General features: G+C 54.6%; 1 protein-coding gene across 1 annotated transcript; it reads left to right on the forward strand.

The window, feature by feature from the left end:
- Window positions 1–641: 641 nt before the first annotated feature.
- LOC119956930 (sorting nexin-24-like) lies at window positions 642–10,917 on the forward strand. The gene is made up of 5 exons (XM_038784512.1): window positions 642–797; window positions 4,041–4,126; window positions 6,010–6,042; window positions 9,125–9,186; window positions 10,728–10,917. Exons 1-5 carry the CDS (start codon window positions 702–704, stop codon window positions 10,856–10,858), a joined length of 408 nt encoding a protein of 135 aa, XP_038640440.1. The 5' UTR covers window positions 642–701; the 3' UTR covers window positions 10,859–10,917.
- Window positions 10,918–11,079: the final 162 nt, after the last annotated feature.

An 11,079-nucleotide genomic window follows, 5' to 3' on the forward strand; every position in this document is an offset into this window, starting at 1 on the left:
TTCTCAGGACACTATAACGGTCAGTGAGAGCGCTGATTTCCCAGGACACTAATGGTCAGTGAGAGCGCTGATTTCCCAGGACACTAACGGTCAGTGATAGCGCTGATTTCTCAGGACACTATAACGGTCAGTGATAGCGCTGATTTCCCAGGACACTATAACGGTCAGTGATAGCGCTGATTTCTCAGGACACTATAATGGTCAGTGAGAGCGCTGATTTCCCAGGACACTAATGGTCAGTGAGAGCGCTGATTTCCCAGGACACTAACGGTCAGTGATAGCGCTGATTTCCCAGGACACTATAACGGTCAGTGAGAGCGCTGATTTCTCAGGACACTACAACGGTCAGTGATAGCGCTGTTTTCCCAGGACACTAACGGTCAGTGATTGTGCTGATTTCTCTGGACAATAACGGTCAGTGATGCCGTTGATTTCTCGGGAGCTGCTCCGTGATGCTGGATGACCCCGACCATCACGCAGTCAGTGTAGATTTGAGGGACAAGAGTTTGTTGCCACAGCCAATCTGCTGTCCGAGTGGTAACGAGCAGGAATGTCTTGTCCCGATCAATGCTGCACATCACAAGTAGAACTCTCCACCCGGGATCAGGGGGATTCTCTCCCAATCTCCGGGATCAGGGTTTTTTCCAGGATGTGTTCCGGACTCGCTGATTTCCTTATTTTTGTTTTAACAGTTGAAGAAAATGACGAAAACTCCAGACTTTCCCGCAAAGCGAGGCCTGAATCGAAGGCCCAAAGCCCTGGAGCAGAAGAGGACGGGATTGGAGGCATATTTGCAGGTCAGACGCAAGGAACAATTGAAGCAAAGTTTCACAGCCAGTCATCACACTCATAACTTAATAAGGACACCCAGTCAGACTGGGAACTGTGTCTGGACTCTGGGCTGTCAGAACAAGAGGAGAAGCCGCACTGTCAGAGGGTCAGTACTGAGGGAGTGCTGCACTGTCAGAGGGTCAGTACTGAGGGAGTGCCCGCACTGTCAGAGGGTCAGTACTGAGGGAGTGCCGCACTGTCAGAGGGTCAGTACTGAGGGAGTGCTGCACTGTCAGAGGGTCAGTACTGAGGGAGTGCCGCACTGTCAGAGGGTCAGTACTGAGGGAGTGCCGCACTGTCAGAGGGTCAGTACTGAGGGAGTGCTGCACTGTCAGAGGGTCAGTACTGAGGGAACGCTGCACTGTCAGAGGGTCAGTACTGAGGGAGTGCTGCACTGTCAGAGGGTCAGTACTGAGGGAGTGCTGCAGTGTCAGAGGGTCAGTACTGAGGGAACGCTGCACTGTCAGAGGGTCAGTACTGAGGGAACGCTGCACTGTCAGAGGGTCAGTACTGAGGGAGTGCCGCACTGTCATGGGGTCAGTACTGAGGGAGTGCCGCACTGTCAGAGGGTCAGTACTGAGGGAGTGCTGCACTGTCAGAGGGTCAGTACTGAGGGAGTGCCGCACTGTCAGAGGGTCAGTACTGAGGGAGTGCCGCACTGTCAGAGGGTCAGTACTGAGGGAGTGCTGCACTGTCAGAGGGTCAGTACTGAGGGAGTGCCGCACTGTCAGAGGGTCAGTACTGAGGGAGTGCTGTACTGTCAGAGGGTCAGTACTGAGGGAGTGTCGCACTGTCAGAGGGTCAGTACTGAGGGAGTGCTGTACTGTCAGAGGGTCAGTACTGAGGGAGTGCCGCACTGTCAGAGGGTCAGTACTGAGGGAGCGCCGCACTGTCGAGGGTCAGTACTGAGGGAGTGCTGTACTGTCAGAGGGTCAGTACTGAGGGAGGGCCGCACTGTCAGAGGGTCAGTACTGAGGGAGTGCCGCACTGTCAGAGGGTCAGTACTGAGGGAGTGCCGCACTGTCAGAGGGTCAGTACTGAGGGAGTGCTGCACTGTCAGAAGGGTCAGTACTGAGGGAGTGCCGCACTGTCAGAGGGTCAGTACTGAGGGAGTGCCGCACTGTCAGAGGGTCAGTACTGAGGGAGCGCTGCACTGTCAGAGGGTCAGTACTGAGGGAGTGCTGCACTGTCAGAGCGTCAGTACGGAGGGAGTGCTGCACTGTCAGAGGGTCAGTACTGAGGGAGTGCCGCACTGTCAGAGGGTCAGTACTGAGGGAGTGCCGCACTGTCAGAGGGTCAGTACTGAGGGAGTGCTGCACTGTCAGAGGGTCAGTACTGAGGGAGTGCTGCACTGTCAGAGGGTCAGTACTGAGGGAGTGCTGCACTGTCAGAGGGTCAGTACTGAGGGAGTGCCGCACTGTCAGAGGGTCAGTACTGAGGGAGTGCCGCACTGTCAGAGGGTCAGTACTGAGGGAGTGCCGCACTGTCAGAGGGTCAGTACTGAGGGAGTGCCGCACTGTCAGAGGGTCAGTACTGAGGGAGTGCCGCACTGTCAGAGGGTCAGTACTGAGGGAGTGCCGCACTGTCAGAGGGTCAGTACTGAGGGAGTGCCGCACTGTCAGAGGGTCAGTACTGAGGGAGTGCCGCACTGTCAGAGGGTCAGTACTGAGGGAGTGCCGCACTGTCAGAGGGTCAGTACTGAGGGAGTGCCGCACTGTCAGAGGGTCAGTACTGAGGGAGTGCCGCACTGTCAGAGGGTCAGTACTGAGGGAGTGCCGCACTGTCAGAGGGTCAGTACTGAGGGAGTGCCGCACTGTCAGAGGGTCAGTACTGAGGGAGTGCCGCACTGTCAGAGGGTCAGTACTGAGGGAGTGCCGCACTGTCAGAGGGTCAGTACTGAGGGAGTGCCGCACTGTCAGAGGGTCAGTACTGAGGGAGTGCCGCACTGTCAGAGGGTCAGTACTGAGGGAGTGCCGCACTGTCAGAGGGTCAGTACTGAGGGAATGCCGCACTGTGGGAGGGTCAGTACTGAGGGAGTGCCGCAGTGCCAGAGGGTCAGTACTGAGGGAGTGCTGCACTGTCAGAGGGTCAGTACTGAGGGAGTGCCGCACTGTCAGAGGGTCAGTACTGAGGGAGTGCCGCACTGTCAGAGGGTCAGTACTGAGGGAGTGCCGCACTGTCAGAGGGTCAGTACTGAGGGAGTGCCGCACTGTCAGAGGGTCAGTACTGAGGGAGTGCCGCACTGTCAGAGGGTCAGTACTGAGGGAGGGCCGCACTGTCAGAGGGTCAGTACTGAGGGAGGGCCGCACTGTCAGAGGGTCAGTACTGAGGGAGTGCCGCACTGTCAGAGGGTCAGTACTGAGGGAGTGCTGCACTGTCAGAGGGTCAGTACTGAGGGAGTGCCGCACTGTCAGAGGGTCAGTACTGAGGGAGTGCTGCACTGTCAGAGGGTCAGTACTGAGGGAGTGCTGCACTGTCAGAGGGTCAGTACTGAGAGAGTGCCGCACTGTCAGAGGGTCAGTACTGAGGGAGTGCTGCACTGTCAGAGGGTCAGTACTGACGGAGTGCCGCACTGTCAGAGGGTCAGTACTGAGGGAGTGCTGCACTGTCAGAGGGTCAGTACTGAGGGAGTGCCGCACTGTCAGAGGGTCAGTACTGAGGGGGTGCTGCACTGTCAGAGGGTCAGTACTGAGGGAGTGCTGCACTGTCAGAGGGTCAGTACTGAGGGAGTGCCGCACTGTCAGAGGGTCAGTACTGAGGGAGTGCCGCACTGTCAGAGGGTCAGTACTGAGGGAGTGCTGCACTGTCAGAGGGTCAGTACTGAGGGAGTGCCGCACTGTCAGAGGGTCAGTACTGAGGGAGTGCTGCACTGTCAGAGGGTCAGTACTGAGGGAGTGCTGCACTGTCAGAGGGTCAGTACTGAGGGAGTGCCGCACTGTCAGAGGGTCAGTACTGAGGGAGTGCCGCACTGTCAGAGGGTCAGTACTGAGGGAGTGCCGCACTGTCGGGCAAGAGGTAAGGGGTCTGTGTGGGGTGGAGGGTCTGGTTGGAGTTTGATTTTGGGGTCCAGGTTTTTCATGGGAGGTGACCAGGTTTCGGGTTATCAGCCAGGAGTTCAATGGTTTGCAGAAAGCCAGGAGCTTGCTTTCTACACTGAGCAGTCACACTCTCCCTCTCTCTCCGCCTCTCTCTCTCTCTCTGTCTCACAGGGCCTCGTGTGTGACGACCAGCACCTGTCCCAGGAAATTCTCGACTTCCTCAACATCAGACACATCCCAGCCGGAAAACAGATGAGGTCAGTCCCTCGCTCGCCACAATTAATTTGAATTTGCCCCCTGCTTTCCCTGCTTTCCCTGCTTTCCCTGCTTTGGTTACACATAAACCAATCACAGTCTTGTATTCCCCCAGTGTAGAATATTTGGGGTGAGTGAGCTTTGGTTTGTTTGACGATGTAAAGAGAAAAAAAGGGGTGGGGGTCAGCGGTGGGGGGGGGGGGTAGGGGTCAGTGGTGGGAGGGGGTAGGGGTCAGTGGTGGGAGGGGGGTAGGGGTCAGTGGTGGGAGGGGGGTAGGGGTCAGTGGTGGGGGGGGTAGGGTCAGTGGTGGGGGGGTAGGGGTCAGTGGTGGGGGTGGGGGGGGTAGGGGTCAGTGGTGGGGGTGGGGTGGTAGGGGTCAGTGGTGGGGGGGGGTAGGGGTCAGTGGTGGGGGGGTAGGGGTCAGTGGTGGGGGGGGTAGGGGTCAGTGGTGGGGGGGTAGGGGTCAGTGGTGGTGGGGGAGTAGGGGTCAGTGGTGGGGGGTAGGGGTCAGTGGTGGGGGTGGGGGGGTAGGGGTCAGTGGTGGGGGAGTAGCGGTCAGTGGTGGGGGGTAGGGGTCAGTGGTGGGGGTGGGGGGGTAGGGGTCAGTGGTGGGGGTGGGGGGGTGAGGTCTGGAGCTGGGGTCAGTCTCTGGAATGGCTGAACTTTGATGCTCCGACTGTGATGAGGAGAAATGTCTTCACTCAGATGTTTGGGGCGGGGATTCTGAATTCTCAGTCATTGAGGACGTGCAGGACAGAGGGGGATAGACCATAAGCCTCAGGTGCAGAGGTAGGCCATTCACCCCATTGAATTCGCTGTGCCATTTCGTGAGATTGTGACCGATCCGATAGGATAATCCTCAACCCCACCTGGAGGGATTGAGTAATCTGGACATGGGAGTAAGTGTAGATCAAGCAGAACCGACTGGAATAGCAAACAGGCTTGAGTGAGGGGCAGAATGGCCTCCTCCTTGCCTTCTAACATCGCAGAGAGAGATCGGGAAGGGGCTGTTAGCTGGTCACACATTTGGAGTTTGGTGATTGAGACACTGACTGGGGGATTGTCACAGTCTCTCTCTGGCTGGGTCAAGCTGAGTTCCCCACCTGGTGGCCGTGACTGGGAATGGCAGCTCCTAGCTCCCTGGAATGATGAACGGGGATCAGCGCCAAAGCTGTTGGGATTCCTGGAGGGAGAATCCTTGCCTGTCATAGAATCATAGAATTTACAGTGCAGAAGGAGGCCATTCGGCCCATCGGGTCTGCACCGGCTCCTGGAAAGAGCACCCTACCCAAGGTCAACACCTTCCACCCCATCCCAATAACCCAGTAACCCCACTTAGCCTTTTGGACACTAAGGGCAATTTATCATGGCCAATCCACCCAACCTGTACGTCTTTGGACTGTGGGAGGAAACCGGAGCACCCGGAGGAAACCCACGCAAACACGGGGAGGATGTGCAGACTCCACACAGACAGTGACCCAGTGGGTAATCGAACCTGGGACCCTGGTGCTGTGAAGCCACAGTGCTAACCACTGTGCTACCGTGCTGCCCTAAACGGCAACTTGAGCAGCAAAAAGGTGCAAAGAGGAGCTTGTGGGAGACCAGGATCCCAGATTCCCTTTTATTGAGGAATAGAACACAAAAATGAAGATGTTGTACTCGACGTTTTTATGAAACTCTGGTTCAGCATTCAGTGGAAAGTTGTCCATTTTGGGAGTGGCACTTTGGAATGATTGTAGAGGATGAAGAATTGATGGGGCGATGTTGAGGGCTGCACTAACCAAGGTGATTTTGACGGAGCGGGAAGGTCACGGAGAGATCCAAATTCAGTCTTGCTCTGTTTCTCTCACTTTATTCCGATCTAATGTCATTTCTTTTGTTTAGTGTCCTGGAGCAACTTGATTTACAAAATTACAGGTGAGCACAAGAAACCTCATCCAATCACCACAGCCATCTCATTGTCTCCTGGTTCATCCACATCAATGTTAAAATCACCCCAATAGCCTCTCCTCTCTGCAGTCTCCTCCCTACAACCCTTCAGAATCTATAAACCCAGCCAAATGTAGACGTCCTGTTTCCAATGTGCCAGTACTGAAGACCATGTATTCAAATCGCTCGCCCCTAGGACTCGCCTGTAGCACCTTCATCTCTCTGTCCTGTCTTCGGGCACGGATAAAAACTAACCTCATCAATCGAACTTTTGGTCATCAGTCTAAACATCTACAACTTTAGCTTGGTGTCAATTTGAATCTCCCTCTACACTGTCCCCATCAAACACTCCCAGGACAGGGACAGCACGGAGTTAGATACAGAGTAAAGCTCCCTCTACACTGTCCCCATCAAACACTCCCAGGACAGGTACAGCACGGGTTTAGATACAGAGTAAAGCTCCCTCTACACTGTCCCTATCAAACACTCCCAGGACAGGTACAGCACGGGGTTAGATACAGAGTAAAGCTCCCTCTACACTGTCCCCATCAAACACTCCCAGGACAGGTACAGCACGGGGTTAGATACAGAGTAAAGCTCCCTCTACACTGTCCCCATCAAACACTCCCAGGACAGGTACAGCACGGAGTTAGATACAGAGTAAAGCTCCCTCTACACTGTCCCCATCAAACACTCCCAGGACAGGTACAGCACGGGGTTAGATACAGAGTAAAGCTCCCTCTGCACTGTCCCCATCAAACACTCCCAGGACAGGTACAGCACGGGGTTAGATACAGAGTAAAGCTCCCTCTGCACTGTCCCCATCAAACACTCCCAGGACAGATACAGCACGGGGTTGGATACAGAGTAAAGCTCCCTCTACAATGTCCCCATCAAACACTCCCAGGTACAGGTTTATGGATATCAGATTTTTTTTTAATAAACATTTTATTGAGGTATTTTTGGTATTATAAACAATATACATGAAACCATAAACATAGTGCAAAAGCCATTTACGTCTCGTCCAGGTCCCACCCTTATTGACCCCCTACTCTAATCTTTTTTTAAATAAATTTAGATTACCCAATTATTTTTTCCAATTAAGGGGCAATTTAGCGTGACCAATCCACCTACCCTGCACAACTTTGGGTTGTGGGGGTGAAACCCACGCAGACACGGGGAGAATGTGCAAACTCCACACGGACAGTGACCCAGAGCCGGGATCAAACCTGGGACCTCGGCGCCGTGAGGCGGTTGTGCTAACCACTAGGCCACCGTGCTGCCCCCCCCCCCTACTCTAATCTTAACTACTCTTTCCCCCCCCCCACCCAGGTGCTGAGGGTTAATTTTCCGCAAAGAAGTTGACGAACGGTTGCCACCTCCGGGTGAACCCTAACATTGACCCTCTCAAGGCAAACTTGATTTTCTCCAGACAGAGAAAGCTAGCCATGTCCGATAGTCAGGTCTCCGACTTCGGGGGCTTTGAGTCCCTCCATGCAAATAGTATCTGTCTCCGGGCTACCAGGGAAGCAAAGGCCAGAACGTCTGCCTCTTTCTCCTTCTGGATTCCCGGGTCTTCTGACACCCTGAAAATCGCCACCTCTGGACTCAGCACCACCCTTGTTTTTAACACCGTGGACATGACGTCCGCAAACCCCTGCCAAAATCCCCGAAGCTTTGGATATGTCCAAAACATGTGGACATGGTTCGCCGGTCCTCCCGCACATTTTGTGCACCTGTCCTCCACCCCAAAGAATCTGCTCATTCGGGCCCCTGTCATGTGAGATCTACTCAACGCATCTGCCCATAGACCATCCTCTATCTCTCCTCCCAGCTCCTCCTCCCACTTGCGCTTCAACTCCTCGGTCTGAGTCTCCTCTGACCCCATAAGCTCCTTATAAATGTCCGAGACGCTCCCTTCTCCGACCCACCCTCTGGAAACTACCCTGTCCTGAATCCCCCTTAGCGGTAGGAGCAGGAAGGTTGCCATCTGTTTACGAAGGAAGTCCCGCACGGCCGCACCTGCAGATACCTGAACTCGTTTCCCCTCGCCAACCCAAACTTTTCCTCCAGCGCCCTCATACTCGGAAAGCTCTCCTCTATAAACATATCCCCCATCCTCTCAATCCCCGCTCTCTGCCATAACTGGAACCCCCGTCCATACTCCCCGAGGCAAATCGGTGATTATCACAGATTGGGGCCCAGACCGATGCTCCCACATGCCTCCTCCATTGGCCCCAAACTCTCAGGGCTGCCACCACCACTGGACTGGTGGAGTACCGTGCCGGCGGGAACGGCAGAGTCACAGTTAACAACGCTCCCAGACTGGTGCCCTTGTATGAAGCCGCCTCCATACGCCCCCATGCCGACCCCTCCCCCACCACCCACTTCCTGATCATGGCTATATTAGCCGCCCAGTAATAGTTTCTAAAATTTGGCAGCGCCAGCCCGCCCTCTCCCCAGCTCCGCTCAAGCATTACCTTCCTTACTCGCGGGGTCTTGCTCGCCCAGATGAAGCCCGTGACCACTCTGTTGACCCGCTTAAAAAAGGATTGCGGAATAAAGATGGGGAGAGACTGAAATACAAATAGGAATCTTGGGAGGATCGTCATCTTCACCGTTTGCACCATCCCAACCAGAGACAATGGAAGTGCGTCCCATCTCCGATGGATATCAGATTTAAGGGGAAGTGGTGGCGTAGTGGTACTGTCACTGGATAGTAAACCAGAGACCCAGGGTGATGCTCGAAGGTCACAAGTTCAAATCCCACCACTGCTGATGGTGAAATTTGAATTGAGTTTTAAAAATATAATCTGAAATGAAAAGTCTGATGGCCTCAAACATTGTCGATTGTCCAAAAAAACCCATCTGGTTCATTAATGTCCTTCATCCTTACCTGGTCTGGCCCACAGGTGACTCCAGATCCACGACAATGTGGGTGACTCTGAACTGCCCCCTGGAGGGCAATTAGGGATGAGCAATAAATGCTGGTCCAGCCAGCGATGCCCGCATCGCATAAAAAAACAATGCAAGGAATGATGCTGTGACTTAAAGCTGCATCTGTTTTCAGGTGTTTCTGCCATGAGGTGATCATGTTCTCAAAAGACGCCTTCGCTCATCCGGATACAGAAGGTAATGGAGGAGTGAAAAGTGGTGTTTGAGAATCAGCGGGGCAGGCAGAACTAGAGACGGTCACGGGTTAGAACGACTCACAGCGCCGCACTGTCAGAGGGTCAGTACTGAGGGAGCGCCGCACTGTCAGAGGGTCAGTACTGAGGGAGAGCCGCACTGTCAGAGGGTCAGTACTGAGAGAGTGCCGCACTGTCAGAGGGTCAGTACTGAGGAGTGCCGCACTGTCAGAGGGTCAGTACTGAGGGAGCGCTGCACTGTCAGAGGGTCAGTACTGAGGAAGTGCCGCACTGTCAGAGGGTCAGTACTGAGGGAGGGCCTGCACTGTCAGAGGGTCAGTACTGAGGGAGTGCCTGCACTGTCAGAGGGTTAGTACTGAGGGAGTGCTGCACTGTCAGAGGGTCAGTACTGAGGGAGTGCCGCACTGTCAGAGGGTCAGTACTGAGGGAGTGCCTGCACTGTCAGAGGGTCAGTACTGAGGAGTGCCGCACTGTCAGAGGGTCAGTACTGAGGGAGCTGCTGCACTGTCAGAGGGTCAGTACTGAGGGAGTGCCTGCACTGTCAGAGGGTCAGTACTGAGGGAGTGCCTGCACTGTCAGAGGGTCAGTACTGAGGGAGTGCCGCACTGTCAGAGGGTCAGTACTGAGGGAGTGCCGCACTGTCAGAGGGTCAGTACTGAGGGAGTGCCTGCACTGTCAGAGGGTCAGTACTGAGGGAGTGCCGCACTGTCAGAGGGTCAGTACTGAGGGAAGTGCCGCACTGTCAGAGGGTCAGTGCTGAGGGAGCGCTGCACTGTCAGAGGGTCAGTACTGAGGGAGCTGCCGCACTGTCAGAGGGTCAGTACTGAGGGAGTGCTGCACTGTCAGAGGGTCAGTACTGAGGGAGTGCCGCACTGTCAGAGAGTCAGTACTGAGGGGGTGCCGCACTGTCAGAGGGTCAGTACTGAGGGAGTGCCGCACTGTCAGAGGGTCAGTACTGAGGGAGTGCTGCACTGTCAGAGGGTCAGTACTTAGGGAGTGCCGCACTGTCAGAGGGTCAGTACTGAGGGAGTGCCGCACTGTCAGAGGGTCAGTACTGAGGGAGTGCCGCACTGTCAGAGGGTCAGTACTGAGGGAGTGCTGCACTGTCAGAGGGTCAGTACTTAGGGAGTGCCGCACTGTCAGAGGGTCAGTACTGAGGGAGTGCCGCACTGTCAGAGAGTCAGTACTGAGGGAGAGCCGCACTGTCAGAGGGTCAGTACTGTGGGAGTGCCGCACTGTCGGAGGATCAGTACTGAGGGGGTGCCGCACTGTTAGAGGGTCAGTACTGAGGGAGTGCCGCCGCAATGTCAGAGGGTCAGTACTGAGGGAGTGCCCCACTGAGAGGGTCAGTACCGAGGGAGTGTCGGGTGTTGTAAGTTTGCAGTGTGATGTGGTTTGCTTAGCAAGTGCTGCTGTTGACAAGCTGAATTTCTAATGGGGAATCTTTGCAATGTTCCCATTTGATGGTGAACTGGGAACAGATGGATTGTTGGCTGAAATTCACAGTGAATCCTTGCTTTCCAGATCTGCTGCCGAATGTGATTGTGATGGGTGTTCTTCAGGGATTTTACCTCACTGATCCTGAAACGTGTAATGAAGTGGCCTCTGTTGGAACAGACCGACTGCACATTCCTGGACCGGAGAGCATCGTCTGACATGACTTTTCCCAAATTAAAAACACTGCTCTGAATAAACCCCATTTCTTCCCTTTCGAGATGCTGTATTCACTGGGTGAATCTCAGTATTGCATAGTCTGATTGTATGTTTAACGACCAGCCCCCTCCAATCACCCTATTCACAAGTCAGACTGAGGCACATCTAATTGTTGTAACGTGAGCTACACTTTGATAAATCTTCACAGGGGGGGCTCCACTGT

Source organism: Scyliorhinus canicula, chromosome 24, assembly GCF_902713615.1.
Source record: "Scyliorhinus canicula chromosome 24, sScyCan1.1, whole genome shotgun sequence".
In the NCBI taxonomy this organism is placed as follows: Eukaryota; Metazoa; Chordata; class Chondrichthyes; order Carcharhiniformes; family Scyliorhinidae; genus Scyliorhinus; species Scyliorhinus canicula.

Bases quoted from the DNA above. Each gene is read 5' to 3' on its own strand.
- LOC119956930 (XM_038784512.1), top strand. From the start codon at position 702: ATGACGAAAACTCCAGACTTTCCCGCAAAGCGAGGCCTGAATCGAAGG. The intron at 4,127-6,009 runs GTCAGTCCCTCG...TCTTTTGTTTAG, and splicing joins CCAGCCGGAAAACAGATGAG to TGTCCTGGAGCAACTTGATT. The intron at 6,043-9,124 runs GTGAGCACAAGA...ATCTGTTTTCAG, and splicing joins CTTGATTTACAAAATTACAG to GTGTTTCTGCCATGAGGTGA.